The sequence below is a fragment of the Chiloscyllium punctatum genome, chromosome 44 (assembly GCF_047496795.1).
Source record: "Chiloscyllium punctatum isolate Juve2018m chromosome 44, sChiPun1.3, whole genome shotgun sequence".
Lineage (NCBI taxonomy): Eukaryota > Metazoa > Chordata > Chondrichthyes > Orectolobiformes > Hemiscylliidae > Chiloscyllium > Chiloscyllium punctatum.
The window spans coordinates 59237425-59254857 of NC_092782.1; the positions used below are offsets into that span (position 1 = coordinate 59237425).

The 17433-nt window shown below is 42.4% G+C and overlaps 1 protein-coding gene across 7 annotated transcripts in view; it reads right to left on the reverse strand.

Annotated features, from left to right (window-relative positions):
* The window catches only part of pfkfb3 (6-phosphofructo-2-kinase/fructose-2,6-biphosphatase 3), a 111599-nt gene that overhangs the window by 21111 nt on the left and 73055 nt on the right, over nt 1-17433 (reverse strand). For 5 of the 7 annotated variants that reach the window (XM_072563016.1, XM_072563013.1, XM_072563011.1 and 2 more), the window contains exons 1-5: nt 12653-12970; nt 3830-3955; nt 2933-3029; nt 1211-1277; nt 503-577 (exon numbers count right to left, since the gene is read on the reverse strand). In XM_072563016.1, the coding sequence (XP_072419117.1) occupies nt 503-577; nt 1211-1277; nt 2933-3029; nt 3830-3955; nt 12653-12734 (447 nt within the window). In that variant the 5' untranslated portion in view covers nt 12735-12970. Of the gene's footprint in view, nt 1-502; nt 578-1210; nt 1278-2932; nt 3030-3829; nt 3956-8298; nt 8335-12652; nt 12971-17433 lie in introns of those variants that run through there. The other 2 variants (XM_072563015.1, XM_072563017.1) reach the window with 2 other exon arrangements.

The following is a 17433-nucleotide window of genomic DNA, read 5'->3' on the forward strand; positions in this document are numbered from 1 at the left end:
TGGACTATAACCTGGCGCCATGTGACTTTTGACATTGTCACCTCCACATTATGGCTACTATCAACACCACAAATTCTCTGCTGCATACACAGTTGTGGTGGGAAATGAAAATTTCAATCCACCACTGAAAGAGGCTCAAGGGAATGGTGTGTTCAGAATACTGACTGACTTTCACATATTGGTAAGGAAAGGAAAATATAGATGCTACTGCAGGAAATGGGAGCCCCATTCAGAATCAGATCTATTTGCACTCCACACAATCATAGCACTCGAATGTGCAGTACATATCCTCAGAACAAAACTAAAGGAAAAAAAAAAAAGAGAAGAGTTGAACTGCTCAAGGTCCAAAGTTATGGGGGCACACTATCGCTAAGCATAAACCAGCCTAGACTATGACTCAGACCATTATGCTACCCTCTCTGTTTAAAGACAAGACGTGAAGCAATTGAGGTGGTTCTGATGGAGAAGAATCTATTTGGAATGGTCTTTAAACTATACTGACCTTCCATTCATGTTCTTTGGCAAAGTTTAGGATCATCTCTCTCCTTTCTCTTGTGGTATTTGTAGCATCAAAAACCTTAAAACAAAATAACAGGAGCTCTGGTCACAAGGGTCAACAACTTACATTATGCTCAAGTATTTGCTCAAAGCAACAGCATTCTCAATTAACAACTGCAAATGGAAGACAAATGCTTTCACCATAAATGGTGTTTAGAAATGTCTATTCTATTTCAGTTTCAATGATTAGTACACAGTATACCAGAAAACTTAGCATGAGTATGAGATTTCATTTTAAACAGTTTCATGATTCAATATTTTGTATCTAAGAACTACAAGTTGTACAACACATGGACTAAAATGTTGTTCTGTCAAGGTAATGTTAACTGCTACATGACTCAAAGTAATGGTTATGCTCGGAGCCCAAGGAATGCCCAACTCTTTCAATTTTAAACCATCACTAGGCACTTTGTTCAAGAAGAACAGAGGAGGAAAATAACTGCATGGCTCTAGCATTGCTATTCTTCACTGGGTCATGAAGTCAAGCACTGTTTTTAAAAGAAAATCCAAACTCTGTGACCCAGATACGGACTGAAAAACCAAGTCCAGTAATGGGAAACAGCTCCCTCGGGTCTGTGGGAAACCTTGGCAGAGATTATGCCACTATAAAAAGTATGTTGCTGAGTCTGACAGTCATGGGGAAGGTACTTACTGCAATCTGACCACCATCCTCAGTAAGGTAGGATTTTGCATCTCTCAAGGCCGCTAAGGCACACTGCCTGGAGACAGGAAGAAAGGAAACAATCAGGTAGAGAGGATTAGCAGAAAAACCGAAATGAATTCATCATTGCATTGAAGTCCAGACAATGACAGTTAAAATAGCCTTGAATTTGTTACACTAGGAGCTCCAATAAATTAAATTGTTCTAAGCACTCTTCAATATTTCCTTCCCATCTAGTACTGCTCACAGTGCAACATCTTGGTTTGGAATGTTAATGGAATATATTGGTACAAAATATTTTCCATAAATCAGAGTATTGTTAAACTAGAAAATATAGAAAGTGCTTTCAAAATATCCACAGGGCTTAATACACCATTGCAACTACAAAGTTACACAAAATGATTATTTTTAAAATTGATTGACCTTTGGAATAAGGGCAGTTGTGGGCAATGAAAACACAAATCGGTATAGAGTAGGCCATTCAGCCCCAGGAGTCTGCTGTGCTGTTCAAATACATCATGGCTGATGTGAAGCCTAACTCCATATGCTTGCCTTTAGCCTGGATCCTTTAAAAATCGTTGAGCAAATACATATTTATCTCTCATTTAAATTTTAAAAAACTGTCCCAGCATTGTGGAAAGGGGTCCAAACATCTACCAGCATGTGTGTGGAGATACTACCTGACATTACATCTTGCCCCAATTCTCAGACTATGCCCCATATCCCTCTCCATTGTGGGCAGAAAGTTAAACTGCATGAACAACGCAAATAATTAATAAGTATTTTAATCAATGGATTCACTATGGCAAAGTCCACATTTCAAAACGAAAAAATTCACATGGACAGCTAGCCAAGTCTACAATATGCTTCCACATCAACATAGAACATAGAACAATACAGCACAGAACAGGCCCACGATGTTGTGCCGAACATTTGTCCTAGCTTAAGCACCTATCCATTTGCCGCTTAAAAGGTCAATGATTCTGACTCTGCCACTCCCACAGGCAGCGCATTCCATGCCCCCACCACACTCTGGGTAAAGAACCTCCCCCTGACATCCTCCCCTCCTCCCCCCCCCCCCCCGATACCTTCCACCCTTCACCTGAAATTTATGTCCCCTTGTAACACTCTGTTGTACCCGGGGAAAAAGTCTCTGACTGTCTACTCTGTCTATTCCCCTGATCCTATAAACCTCTATCAAGTCACCCTCATCCTTCGCCGTTCCAATGAGAAAAGGCCTAGCACTCAACCTATCAGTCTTGCTCATCCATCTGCTTTTCTCAGGCTTGGATTTTGTCTTTGCCATCTACTGTATGATTACAGCTTCAATTCTCTTCTCCCTAGTCCTTCATTACCCAGAATCAATTGTGACCATATTGTTTTAACTCTTAGTGAGGAAGTTTCTTTTTGAACCTACCAACTCCACTCCCCCCTGCATTTCCCACCCCAAACAAAAAACGACCATATGGTGCCCATAGTTAATTCCTTGGTGGTGTGAATCCAGCCAAAAATGTATTCCTTGAGCAGACAATTATTGGGAGTAGCCCTCTATTTTTCCACAGCTTTCCAACATTAAAACCAACTGGTGTGCAAAGAAAGCGTAGACCTTCTCTGATCCATTACAGTGAGACAAATCAGAACAGTACTAAAGAAATGCTATTACACACTCATATCGCAGGTTATGCATTTAAAGGTATACATCAATCCACTCACTTTCTAATCTTCATTGCATCTTCATTGTCATGCCGGAAGAAGTCATAAGAACGGTACCATTTTACAGCCTCTCGACGGTATTCTCCAACATTAAAGACTGTGTAAAGTAGTGACAGGGGATTATTAGTCTGGCCCAGCTGAAAAAGTTGGAAGAGTTCACAATTGCTTTCTCCTCTCATTGTATTTTATTCTCATCTCCTTGCTATTACCATGGTCAACAAGTGTTTGCCATCATCTTTCAGGTTCACGCAGCTGAGGTACACTTCACGAGGTGGACTTCAGCTGTTATACTGCAAGACCAAACTTCTCCAGGGAGTTTAAAATCTCTCAATGTGGATCGTGCCCAATTTTAAAAAATTGGGCAGACAGTAAATGGACAGAATGGACTCCTTCTGCCCAACAATGATCCTAACTGCATCCCACTTTAAAATCTCTAAAGGAACAATCTCTGTATTATTTCACTGTTTAATTAGGAATAGAAAGTCTGAATTTAGCAGAAGGTGCAAGTGAGGAATTGGGTTTCAAAATGTAAAAAAAACATCTTTATTAGCCAAACTTTTCTTCCTTCCAATAACCACAACATACCAGGAGGTAGTTACAACTTCTGAATAAGGCATTTATTTAACAAAACATTTCCTCAACTATTCACTGCCTTCACATTTTCAATTTAATAGGAGGCACATAGGCTGAGCTCACAACAAATCTTCCATGATATTTCCATAGCCTGCTCGTGGTTGATCTTTTTAAAACCCAGTAATTTCTTGCAACACGTGACCACTCACTAACAAGAATCTAAAATTAATATCATTACTCCCTTGCATGCACCAACTCAATTATGTAATTGAACCTTTAAACAACACCCTTATTTCAACAGCACTTCTGTGTTGGCATACTTGCCTTTAGTTGGGGCTCCAATCCAATTGAGGTAGCGAGTCAGTTTCTTAGCAATATAGGTCTTCCCTCGAGCTGGTAATCCCACCATCACAATCACAGTAGGGGAATTGGTCAGGTGGGGGACAGATGCTATTCGAGAGAGAAAAAGAAAAAGACACATACATTAGGAATGTAGATGAAAAAGCAAATGTAAAGCACAGGGAGTGACAATCCCTTTCCCCACCACGGACTGGAGTCATGTATTTTTCGCCAACACACCTTTAAATATTTCTGTATAAGCAGCAGACAGAATCTCTCTGTATCATGTTAGCAATGAGCTACAAAACAGCTGGTGACAGACGCCTTAGGGAGCGACAGGTCAGAAGGGAAAATGAACTCCCTAGTATTTCAGCCAAAGTTATTCATCCATCAACTCAAATTTTGTTGTTTAAAAAAAAAGGAACTATAAGGTACCTCGACATTCTCTGCTGTTTCATCTCAGCAACATCAGCTAACGAGGCACAAATGAAAACCACGATCCTCCCTCAATTGGGTACCATCTGTACAGATAGGTTTATGTATCAAAAAAACACAGGCAGCCGGCTGATAACCTGTAATAAGAGTGCTGACCACCAATCAACTTTCAAAATAGTTGTGTGCAAGTCTAGATATCATAGAATCAATACAGTGTAGAAGCAGGGGGTGTGGCCCATCGAGTCTACACCAACCCTCTGAAGAACATCCCAACCCCTACTCTATCCTTGTTACCCTTTATTTCCACTGGCTAACCCACCCAGCTTGCACATCCCTGGACACTCAGGGCAATTTTACACTGCCAATCCACCCTAACCTGCACATCTTTGGACGGTGGGAGGAAGCTGGAGTCTAGAAGGTCTGTGAATCAAGCCAATCAGTACTGACCAACAGTTCTGGGATTAAGTCAAAATGTACATCTTACAAAAGGATATAATATATTGATTTCCCACACAAAAAGGGATTGGCTAAATCGAGGAGTGAAGATCAAATAAGCAACTTCCTTTAATTAAGGCAGTGGACAATTTAATACATGCCCAAAAATATTCAGTGAACTAAAAGTTAACTTTAAATGATCATGTCACATGTCAAGAGAGGTTACGTCTTTGATCCTCAGTGTCTCCGTTTTTGTAAAACGTCACTAAAATACTCAAGAGCTTGAGAAATTCCAGGACTGTTCAAGGAAAGACAAGCATTTTAAAATCAGTAAATAAAAGTGTGCATTCCCTAAAAAAAAAAATCAATCAATAATCCTGCATGGAATAGATTTGCATAAAACATACAGAAAACACCACAATAACAGCATCTCCAACCAGAAAAGCTACACAGATTGGCTCCACTATTTCTGCTGAATACATGATGCACACTTTCCTCTCAAAAGAGACAAAATCAACTTACTAGTGATAGGAGACAAAAATTTGAGGATTGCTCACTCAAACTACAAAGAAACACTTAGCAATAATCCTCAAAGACAAGACAAGATCAATCAAACAGCTAATAAATTATACTGTAATACACAGGGTGCAATCACACTACTGTGGATTTAAAAGGATTAATCAAACACATGAACATGCCCTTGAGTCTAGGGCAACAGGAAATTATATCTGAGAGAATTACCTGCAGCATGTGCATGAGTTTACCTTGAGAAGGCAATTAACACAGACACAAAATAGTCTAATTCCTTATCTATTCATACACCCTTTGCACTTCAAACAAGCCCCAAAAGATGGGAGCCTGAACAAGACAATTATGAATTACCGTCCCTAGCAAGGCTCTGCTTTCAGCAGAGACATGTAACTAACTCTCCCAGATATCAATAACCTGAAGTGATATATAAAATTTAGTAGTAAAACACTGGTGGGAGGCCTTTCAATATTGAAAATGTCAATGGACTAAATTTCCCCAGAATAAAAGAGATATACTGTACCAAGGGAAAAACTCAGCAAATCCTCATTGGGAATGCTATTAGAATTAAGGAAAACTAGCTTGACAACATAATAACAAACTAAAAACACCAGGTTTGTGCAAAAATTTGTAGCTTGGGTGCTCGTTGTGGTTCTTTTCGCGGAGCTGGGAATTTGTGTTGCAGACGTTTCGTCCCCTGTCTAGGTGACATCCTCGGTGCTTGGGAGCCTCCTGTGAAGCGCTTCTGTGATCTTTCCTCCGGCATTTAGTGGTTTGTCTCTGCCGCTTCCGGTTGTCAGTTCCAGCTGTCCGCTGCAGGGGTCGGTATATAGGGTCCAGGTCAATGTGCTTATTGATTGAATCTGTGGATGAGTGCCATGCCTCTAGGACTTTGAACACCAGGACTTTGAAATTACACTGGAGTAAGTAGCACTTTCTCCCCCTTTAAAGCCAAAATGGCATCAGGCTCAATTCACTAGGTCACTTTCTGATATTGATCCAATTCAGTTACAAGTAATGGTATCAACACAAGTGCTGGGGCTAGACCCGAAAAAGGTCAAGCTGGCAAGTGAAAATGGTGTGTTATCACAACTCTGAGCCACAGAAATAGGAAAGGTAGTTCTGGTTGAATGTTTTGTGACCCAGAAGATTGAGATGTTAAGTATATTCGTCTCCAATGTGTCAGTTAGCACAAGCTTGAACTCAAGTCCATACATCTTGCTTGAGCCTTACAATTGGCACGCCATTCTTGTTATATTGTCTCCTTAAGACGTTCGGTTTGTGATGCAGAGTGACGCCAATTGTGCAGTTCAATCCCCACATTCCATGAAGGTTACCATGAAGTTGTTGTGGTTCTGTTCGCCGAGCTGGGAATTTGTGTTGCAAACGTTTCGTCCCCTGTCTAGGTGACATCCTCAGTGCTTGGGAGCCTCCTGTGAAGCGCTTCTGTGCTAACAAGAAACAGCACAGAAGCGCTTCACAGGAGGCTCCCAAGCACTGAGGATGTCACCTAGACAGGGGACGAAACATTTGCAACACAAATTCCCAGCTAGGCGAACAGAACCACAACAACGAGTACCCGAGCTACAAATCTTCTCACAAACTTTGAACAGTTACCATGAAGGCCTGCACCTTCTTGACCTCACCCTGTGCCTCAGGTTAAACCATCAGCAGTCATCTCTCCTGACTGACAGCCCCAGAGAACTGAATAGCTGTACTTTGGTGACTTCATGTTTACATCCTTAAAAAAAAACAATCAATCAATCTGATTACTGACTTACAGAATCTAGAACAAAAAACTTCAGATCTGAAAAGAAACTCAACACAATGCACAGTACATGTCAAGATTTAAAGCCACCTCAAAAGAACTATTTGCCATTTCGAAAACCCCAAAACATTCAGACTGAACAGCTGGTACTATCCAGAAATGTTTATAAATGCAGTGTTCAGTCCCCTTGCTCACAGACAAAAATTAGGAATTTAGGTACAGGAGAAAGCCCTTCAGTCCCTTTGCCACACTATTGAATAAAGATCCTGGTTGATCAAATCACTGCCTCAATTCCAATTTCGTCTGCAAACCCTCAGTCTCCTTCATTCATAAAATGATCTATTTCTGCCTTAAAAATATTCAATGACCCGACCATCACCAATTAACACCCACTCAGTCATGAAGCATGGAAACAGACCCTTCAGTCCAACCAGTCCACACCAATGTTGCCAAAATAAGCTAGTCCCACCTGCCTGCACTTGGCCCATATCACTCCAAACCACTTCCTCCATTTTCCTGCACTCTTCCCTACTTCCAAATATTTATCCAATCCTCTTCTGAAGGCCATCGAAAAAAAAAAAGGTGGCGATCTCAGAATCAAAAAGTCATCCCAAACAATAAAGTTGGGAACTCCTGGCTTATTTTTAATCATTTGGATTGAGTACAAGAAACAGGTTGAGCCTCCCATTCAGACACCAGCAATATAACAAAAAAAAACCAATTGGTATCTAAGTGGCAGCATCCCAAGAGCAAAACCGAAGGGTAACTATCACTGGTCAGCACCTCATTGTGAATCTATGTATTAAATTGTCAGCAAGTGCAAAGAGTGAAGCTTCGCTACAGGCAGTCTACTAGGAGATTGACAACTTCCGGACAATAGCTCACTATGTACAAGAAGGAAACTGGGGTGTTGGAGGATAACTCTCCAATGCCCTGGAACTTTTTTTGATTTCCTGTCTGACCTAAAGGCATTTGACACAAGCCCTTCCCACCACCAGTGTTCTGCAAAGGTAGACTACACGACTGGTCAGATCAGGGGTTGAGATGGAGCTCAGTGTGTACAAGTTACACCTCAACAGCATGGGTCAGACTTTGGTGTGGGTGAGCAAATCGATATTTCAATACACACAAATACAGAACAAGATTACCAATATGTTACTTCTAGTGGTAATACTGAAAACAGTGACAGGATCCCTCAAGAACACCATTAAAAAAAAATGGGAGTACATCATTAAGCAACAACCCTGGAGTCTCTAACACCACTATGTATTCACTGAATACTAATTACCTTAGAGTGAGAGTTTGAAATTCCCAGATCTGCAGGCTTAGGAATTAAAAATGTAAGACAATGGCAATTAATCACAAATATACTTCAGACACTGTCGTGTCAACAAAAATTGTTGACACTATCAACACACCTCAAGCATTAGTTTAAGTGGAAAGTCACTGCAGCTCTACACAATGACACGGTGCTTGGAGTAAAGGTTGAGGCAAGCCAAGAACAGAAGGACAAGGATGACAAATGGACCTGGAACATTACATACCCCATCCCTCAACAAAGAGATCCATTTCCATTTAAACCATAATAGAGGCCTTAGAAGTCTGCAAACTGTTTAGAAAGCTCGCTCACAAATGACCGGTGCAACTGCATACTTCAATAGTGTGCCAATTACTGAGGCATAGGATTACTTCCAAGACTGAAGACCTAGGGTGGAGGGGATTATTAATCAGTAGCCTATTATTCCAGAAATGAAAAATGTGGTGCTGGAAAAACACAGCAGGCCAGGCAGCATCAGAAGAGCAGGAGAATTGACGTTGCGGGCATAAGCCCTTCTTCAGCATCTGCAGTCCTCACTTCTCCTATTATTTCAGAGAGTCAGCTAATGTTCTGTGGACTCTGGCTCAAATCCCACCATAGCAGATTATGGAATTTGAAAACAATTTTAAAGGTCTGAAGTTAGGAATCTACCAAAGACCATGAAACCATTGCTGATTGTTGGAAAATCCATCTGATTCACTAATGTCCTTCAGGGAAGAAAATCTGCCAACCTCACTTGATCTGGCCTACCAGTTTTCCCTGGAGCATCGGAGGCTGAGGGGTGACCTTATAGAGGTTTACAAAATTATGAGGGGCATGGATAGGGTAAATAGACAAAGCCTTTTCTCTGGGGTCAGGGAGTCCAGAACTAGAGGGCATAGGTTTTGAGTGAGAGGGGAAAGATATAAAAGAGACCTAAGGGGCAACATTTTCATGCAGAGGGTGGTACGTGTATGGAATGAGCTGCCAGAGGAAGTGGTGGAGGCTGGCACAATTGCAACATTTCAGAGGTATTTGGATGGGTATATAAATAGGAAGGGTTTGGTGGGATATGGGTCGGGTGCTGGCAGGTGGGACTGGATTGGGTTGGGATATCTGATCGGTATGGACAAGTTGGACCGAAGGGTCTGTTTTCCATGCTGTACATCTCTATGACTGTATAACTGAATAAAGCCCTGATGTTACCTGCAAATACCAAGATCTGTCGAAGATATATTGGGTGTATATACATGAAAATATCTTGCTCACAAATCCACATTACCGTAGCAGCCTCTAACTGACTGGGCAGCTTTAGATTGCTAAATAATTCATAGAATGGTCAAAGAAAGCAGATCGGATTTGTATTTCAAACTATAAAAGTTGCCATTCATACTTTTGATTGAATAATCCTGGGTGGGTCCAGAGGTTGCAAAAGGCACTATATAAATGCAGGCCTCTCTCTCTCTCTCTCTAGGAAACCTTTTTCCAAGCTGCATTCAACCAGGGAGAAGGAGAGCTGAATGAATCCATTTATTCAGTAGCAGAGGCAGCAGCATCAGCTGAGGTCCTGTGTTGCCACAACAACAGCCACTCTTTCAATCCAAAGCAGAGTCATTTGAATTTGTGAAAAGTTCATTTAAACTGACCACAGGCAAATTCTGCAGTAAAACCTCAAACAGGCCATTGGATAAATAGTTGGAGTAAAATCTGTTACCACTGTCAGAGGAGCACCTATGCAAAAGCAAATATTTTGTTAACCAGATAAGTTAGTTCAGCAATCAGCTTTGAAAGCCATAAGGAGGAAGTTGCCCCTTTGAAAATACAGTATTTCAGATCCTTCACTTCAGGAGGTGGGTACTCTTGGAATGGCAAGTGAATTTGTAACCTTAACCAGATCAATCCTCAACTCCACTTTGCTGCCATTTCCCCGTAATTCTCAATTTCTTTACTGATTAACAATCTGTTTACCATAACCTTGAATATACTGTACTCAGGACCCAGCCTCAACAGCCCTGGAGGTAAACAATTCTACAGATTCATCATTCTCAAGAAATTCCTCATCTGTGTGAGCCTTTATTTTTCGAGATTATACCCTGTTTCTAGACTCTTGAGGGGAAAACACTTTTCCCCCCCATCTATCCTTGTCAACTCTCCTACGAATCTCAGACTTTTCAACACGGTCACCTCATTCTCCTAAAGCCCAGACAGTTGGAGGAACTTCTTCTCTCAGAAGATGGCGAATCTGTGAAATTCATTATCATAGAGGGCTGCCAAAGCTAGGTCATTGTGGATCCAAGACAGAGGTAGATTGGGGAACCAAAAGGTTATGTAGATAAGACAGCTGAAGGGGGGAATTATTTGATCAGCCAGTGGTTAGCACCGCTGTCTCACTGCACCAGAGACCTGGGTTCAATTCCACTTTCAGGGTGACTGTCTGTGTGGGTTTCCTCTGAGTGCTCTGGTTTCCCCCCCACAGACCTAAGATGTGCAGGTTGGGTGAATTGGCCATGCTAAATTGCCCAGAGTGTTCAGGGATGTGTAGGTTGGGTGCATTACTCAGTGGTTGAATATAAGGGACAGGGTGGGTTACTCTTTGGAGGGTTGTTGTGAACTTGTTAGGCCGAAAGGCTTGTTTCCATACTGTAGGGACTCTATATTTAATTAGACCAGGTTATAGTCCAACAGGATTGTTTGGAATCACTAGCTTTCAGACTGCTGCTCCTCTGTCAGGTACCCGATGAAGGAACAGCACTCCGAAAGCTAGTGCCTCCAAATAAACCTGTTAGTTTAAAAATCACAAACACCAGGTTATAGTCTTTGTCCACCGCAGTCCATATTATATTTATGGAGTTGCTGGAGCAAATTCTCATACACAAGGGGTGGAATCTCATGTTGAAGCAAAGAAACTGTCGCTGGCCCATCTAAAGTCCAGCTGGGATTTTAAACTGCTTCCTTTCAGAAAAGCCTCTGAATGGGAGCCGGCAAACTGCAGCGTGGGGAAGCAAGCAGACAGAGTGATGGAATGATTCCACTATGAGAGGCGCACACACACACACAGGCACAAGTTCAGCTCCGAGCCGGTTACGCTAAAACTGAAAGTTCCAGCGACTGTCGGGAATTTCTGAAAAACGATCTAAATGTCACTCCGGAAGAAATCGCACGGCCCAGGAACACACCAACCTACAACTTCATACAAAAGTAAAACTTCATTTTCAAAAATTATCTGGTTGGCATAGGACGAGTTGGACCGAAGGGTGCGATTCTGTGCTGAACATCTCGATGACTCAAAGTCTCAAATCATCTAAAAACTACAAAAGTGTCTCCGCACCTAAAAATTCATTTGGAATATTTCAACAACTCCCCCACGAACAGACATCTAGCTCATTGTCAAGAGAAATTAGAATCCTAATTTCGGCCAAAACATTATACAAGCGCACGTTAAATTATTATAACATTTTATACACACGCCGTTTATCCACGTGTACCAGCGTACCAAAAGATTAAAGCAAAGATACTGAAGGTTTGGAACAAGGAAGAAAAGGCAGAAATTGCTGGAGAAACTCAGCAGGTCCGACTGCATCTGTGGGAAGAAAGCGACTGATGAAGAGTCACTGGACTTGAAACATTGCCTGTTTCCCTCCACATGTGTTGGCCGAGTTTCTCCAGCAATTTCTGTTCAAGGGACGGGTTTGACTGGAGGTTTGTGTACTGGTGACCATAATTGATCCATCAAACCCTGACTGAACGGTGTCAGTAAGTGCAGAGCCAAGTTAACAGGGCACGGAGAAAGGCTGAGCCGGGATGTTGTTACAAACAGAGAGCAGGGTGTTGGGAGTACACAGTACCTAGCTCCTCACAGCACGGGAATCGCCGTATCCTTAAATAACCCAGCAGCTCTGCGGTCCCCATAACGCAGTCACGTGTGCAGCTCAAAAGAGCTTTTTAAAACATTTGCCAAAAAAAATAACGTCTGGAGTGAATCGGCTGCTGAAGCCGGAGAGGAACTCAATGTTTGATCTCCATTAAAAAGAAAATTAAATGAAAAAAGGAGCGGGAAAAAGCTGACTGTACAACAAAAAACTACTGCCTTTCCCTGACAGGTAGGACACTGGCTTAGAGAGCCCCGGGGTAGCGGCACAGACACACGCAGGGCACTGGCTCACAGACAGACGGGTCTGGTCCACTGGTCCCCATGACCGGGGATACCTCCTGCCCGGAGAAACCTGACAGAGACACAGACAGAGAAACAGAGACAGACTGAAACAGAGAGAGAGAGAGAGAGCATCCCCCACCACCCAGGGTAATACCCAGACACCCCCTCCCCTGTTTTCACACACACACTCACGTCGGGACAGTAACGCCGGCCGCTCATCCTTGTAAGGGATCCAGATTTTTTGCATCGGGTTCCGCGTTAACTCCCTGGGCATTGTGCTGCTGCTGCTGGCCAAGGATGGAGAGAGGGGGGAAACCAGGGTTTGTTACAAGAAGGTGTTGGGAGAGGGGAAGGTGGAGAAGGCTGGATGGGGATGGTAACGCTGATTGTCAGGGGTGCAGTGCTCCAAGACCGGGCTGGGCTGGGCTGGGCTTTGCTGTCCCGGGTTAGGCTGTACCGGGCCGGCTCCCGTTTACTCCGCAATGCCGCAGTAGCTGAGGCTGGAGCTGCACCTCGTGAGAGTGACTCAGCGCCGGCCGGCTCTTTTAACCCAATCACCGGCTCCCTCACACGTCATCCACACACCCCAGCCAATAGCAGGAAGGCATGCAAATTACCCGCACGTGGCCCCGCCCACCCCAGGTGCCTATTGGCCCTTTGCCTCCGAGCAACGCCAATCAGCGAGGGCGTGGGGGACACCGCCCCTTTCCTTTAGGATAATGTCCCCCCCTCGAAGAGGCAGATTCCAAAATAGGTCGAAATGTTAACAGCGCTAAAGGGATGTATTCTCAGACAAGTGTTCACTAATGGCCAGAATAAGAAGGGAATATACCCAGAAGGGAATAAACTGGAACATACTGCAGGAAAAAGGGGAATATACCCTGGAAAACAATACTTAGAAAAATGTATAGTCAGAGGAATAAAGAAATATACTCAGAAAATGACATACCCAGAGAAAAAAAGTATATATTCAGATTTTCAAAAAGGAATATGTTCACAGGAAAACAGAACATATATCCAGGAGAAAATGTATACTCAAAAATTGTACGTCCAGCTGAGAAAGAATATATCCAGAAGACGTATGTATAGATAATATATATAATGTAGATCCAGGGGTATACCCAGAGGAGAAAATATTCGTAAGGAAATAGGAAGGAGGGAACTCACAAGAAATGGAACATATCAAGAAAAGAAAGAAAGTCAAAACATTGTACATTATATATACACTCAGAGGGAAGAGGAATATTCCTGAAGGAAAAAAATATATACTTTGGCAAAAATATACATTGAGGAACAATAACATACTCAAAGGAATGTATACCCATATGAAAAAGTAACATGCCCAGAAAATACACCCAGAGACAAAATATGGAAGCATTTTCTGATATATGTTCTAAATGAAACAATTCAATTACAAAGTCCCTAGAAGAAAACAGAAACTTTTTTGCAAACCTGCATTAGTTCCACAGTTGTTCCATCTAATTCCATGACATTGCTTCACTTTAATCGATACTGAAAAACGACAAGTTTATAGAATGATAATAAAGATGTCTTGTGTTGGTGCGGAGGTAATTTTTCGCCTTTTGTTCCGAATGACCTTAAATTTCGAGGATGCTAGTGAATAAGAATTCTTTCAGATCGTTTTCTTTGTTCTCATTGTCCACTCGCACAGCAAACAATGGGATTAAAGTCTGCTTTTATGAAATTCCCCCAAACATTGTAACTTGATAAAAGTAAACCAGTTCAACACAACTATAAAGAATTACTTTATTAACTCGTATTAACACCGACTAATTTTAATTCCTTTTTCTAATATTTCCAAATATAAAATAAATTACATTTTTCTGCAGCAAATGTATTTATCATGCGCTTCAAAGATGTAATCTACCAATTTTTTAAATCCAGAGATTTTCATAATGCACACTTTCTTTGTATTTTGTGTCTAAACTAAGATATTTCTTTGTGCCAAGCAATGGGTTAGTAATTCAATCGTCTAGACTATTCTAAGGGAGATTTTTTTTAAAAAACTCTGGACTAGATTCCAAATGAGGGATGGGGGGATCCCTAGGCACGTTCCTCACGTACTGAGTATGACACAAAGCCCCTGCTCTCTCCTCCCTCTCTTCACTCGGTGACTCAGCCGGCACATTAGCACCTCCGTCAGTATTTCCAGTCCGAGGGAACTGCAGTATTAAAAAAAAATATCCGTTGTGGTCCACAACTCTCCCTCATTGTGTTTATTCCAGGTCCAGGTGTTTTATCTAAACATCTATCCTGGTGTTACTTTATTGCTGAAGGAGTTTTATTCCTTTAAAACTGAACCAAACGGTGCCTGTGTGTGGACACTATACATCCAAAAATTAGAATGGAAACGTATCTGTCTTGTTCTTAACAAAGGTACACAGTAAGCATTTATGAGGGTGTCTCCTAAATACTTCGATGTCCGTGCAATTTCTCAGCCTGTTAGCTCTAACCGTTTAAAAAGTGCTCCCAACCAGTCTTCCTGACTTAGTGAATACGTGTGCAAGTGGCATCTGCCTTTATTGTGGGGTGTATTCAATCTCTGCACTCTTTTATCTTATTAATGGATGCTGCCACAGAAGGGTCAATTGATTAGTCTGTCCCCCTCCTGGTTGTAATCATAAAGGCACAACGGTGCAAATCTGAAACAACCTCAGAGAACGCTAGAGAAACTCAGCAGGTCTGACAGCAGCTGTGCAGGGAGACACAGAGTTAGTTAACATTTCCCCCTCGCGTATGAACTCCTTTTGTCAGAAACACACAGTGCTGGGGAAACTCTGCAGAGAGGAGCCAGCATTATCTCAGTGCACTGAGTCCGCAAGAGCTGCAGTGTAGGGGCTGCGGGTGGTTCACTACCTCCCTCTGTAAAGGTAATCACAGAATCTCACACACACACACACAAACTCCTGTCATCAACCCCCCTGAGATCATCCTCTGGCCACAACATCAAAACAAAAACAGCAATATCACTGTCCTATTTCAAATGCAATTAGAATTAGCAAGTCTTTTTATTCATTGGGTTTAAGAAGAAACAGTGCTTTTGTATTAGAATGAGCCCTCATGATAATCTTATCTAATCTACAAGTCAAACACAAACATTACTAACATCAGGAGGTTTGCCGTGAGTGAACTGAAGTCAAAGTCTAGTGATCCCATCCTCTGACCCCCTTCAAGCCCCCACTCCCATCCCAGACCATTGCGACCCGAGGAAGGAACTTCGCCATTCCTTCAGTGTTGATGGGTTATAATCCAGGAATTCCCTCCTCAATGATATTGCTTAGTCTACCTACAATGAATGGACGGCAATGATTGGAGAAGGCAGCTCACCATCCATCACTTCCGTAAGGTACCCCGAGATGGGCATTAAATGAAAACAACAAATGCTGGCGATCACAGTGGGTTGGGCAGCATCCGTGAAGAGACAGCAAGCTGACATTTCAAGTCCAGATGACTCTTCATCAGACCTCAGCTTGTAGACTGCAGCAGTTGAAGAAGGCAGATCAGCTCTGATGAAGACTTATCTAGACTTGAAACGTTAGCTCGCGATCTCTCCACAGATGCTGCCTGGCCCGTTGTGATCTCCAGCATTTGTTGTTCTCAATTCAGATATCAGCATCTGCGGTAATTTTCTCCAATGATGGACATTAAATGCTGGCCCAGCCAGTGACATCCATATCCCGATCGGATGAACAAAAGGAGTAGCAAGACTAGAGGTTTTTACGGTGAGTATTATGGCACATGGGTTTGGTTGGCTGGGCCAGTATTTATTACTGATCACTGAGTGTCCTTTGAGAAGGTGGGGTGAGCTGTCTTCTTGAACCGCGGCAGTCTATGTGCTGTGGGTTGACCCACAATGCCCTAAGGGAGGGAATTCCAGGATTTGACCCAGCGACAGAAGGAATGGTGACATGTTTCCAAGTCAGGGATGGTGAGTGACTTGGAGGGGTACTTGCAGGTAATGGTGTCCCCATGCACCTGCTGCCCGTTGTCTTTTAGATGGAAGTGGTTGTGGACTTGGAAGATTCTGTCTAAGGAGCCTTTGTGAATTCTGCAGTGCACCTTGTAGATAGTACATATTATTGCTACTGAGCGTCGGTGGTGGAGGGAGTGGATGTTTGTGGATGTGGTGCCAATCAAGTGGGCTGTTTTGTCCTGAATGGTGTTAAGTTTCTTAAGTGTAATCCATTTAGGTTAAATGTAGAGGCAAAATGGACAGGTTAAATGTATGTGATTGAACTATGAGACCAATCTCAACATGAGGAATAAAGACATCTTTGGGATGAGTATACAGGTGAACAGCTGATATAATGAAATAAACAAGCTGAAAGTAAAATAAGATTAATTAATTAGCACGAAACACAATTTGATAACCTATCATACAATTACAATCAGCATTAAATTAATTATTTAAATCCAGAGGTTGGGTAGGAACACTAAAGAATTTTGAAGCTTTCATCAAATTGGATAGAACTGATGAACGCATGGAGAGATAGTGCAGAAGAATCATAGAATCCCTACAGTGCAGAAACAGGCCATTTGGCCCAACAAGTCCACACCGACCTTCCAAAGAGTAACGCACTCAGACTCATTCCCCTACCCTATTACTCCATGTTTACCCCTGACTAATGCACCTGAACACTATGGGCAACTTAGCATGGCCAATTCACCTCAGCTGCACATGTTTGGACTGTGGGACGAAACCGGAGCGCCCGGGGGAAACCCATGGTGGTAATGTTACTCAGCTGGTTGCATTCTGTCAGCCATCGCGTGGTAGGGAAGAATTGGAGAAACAAATTGCAGCGGCATGCAAGAAATACAGAATAATTAAAAAGTGGAACGTTAATTACTTGAATGTAGAAGGGATAGGAGATGGGCAAAAGTTCTTACAGTGTATTCAGGGGAGTTTTCCACAATATTTGTTTCCAGTCAGCTCCCTCCCACCCAGGGCCATC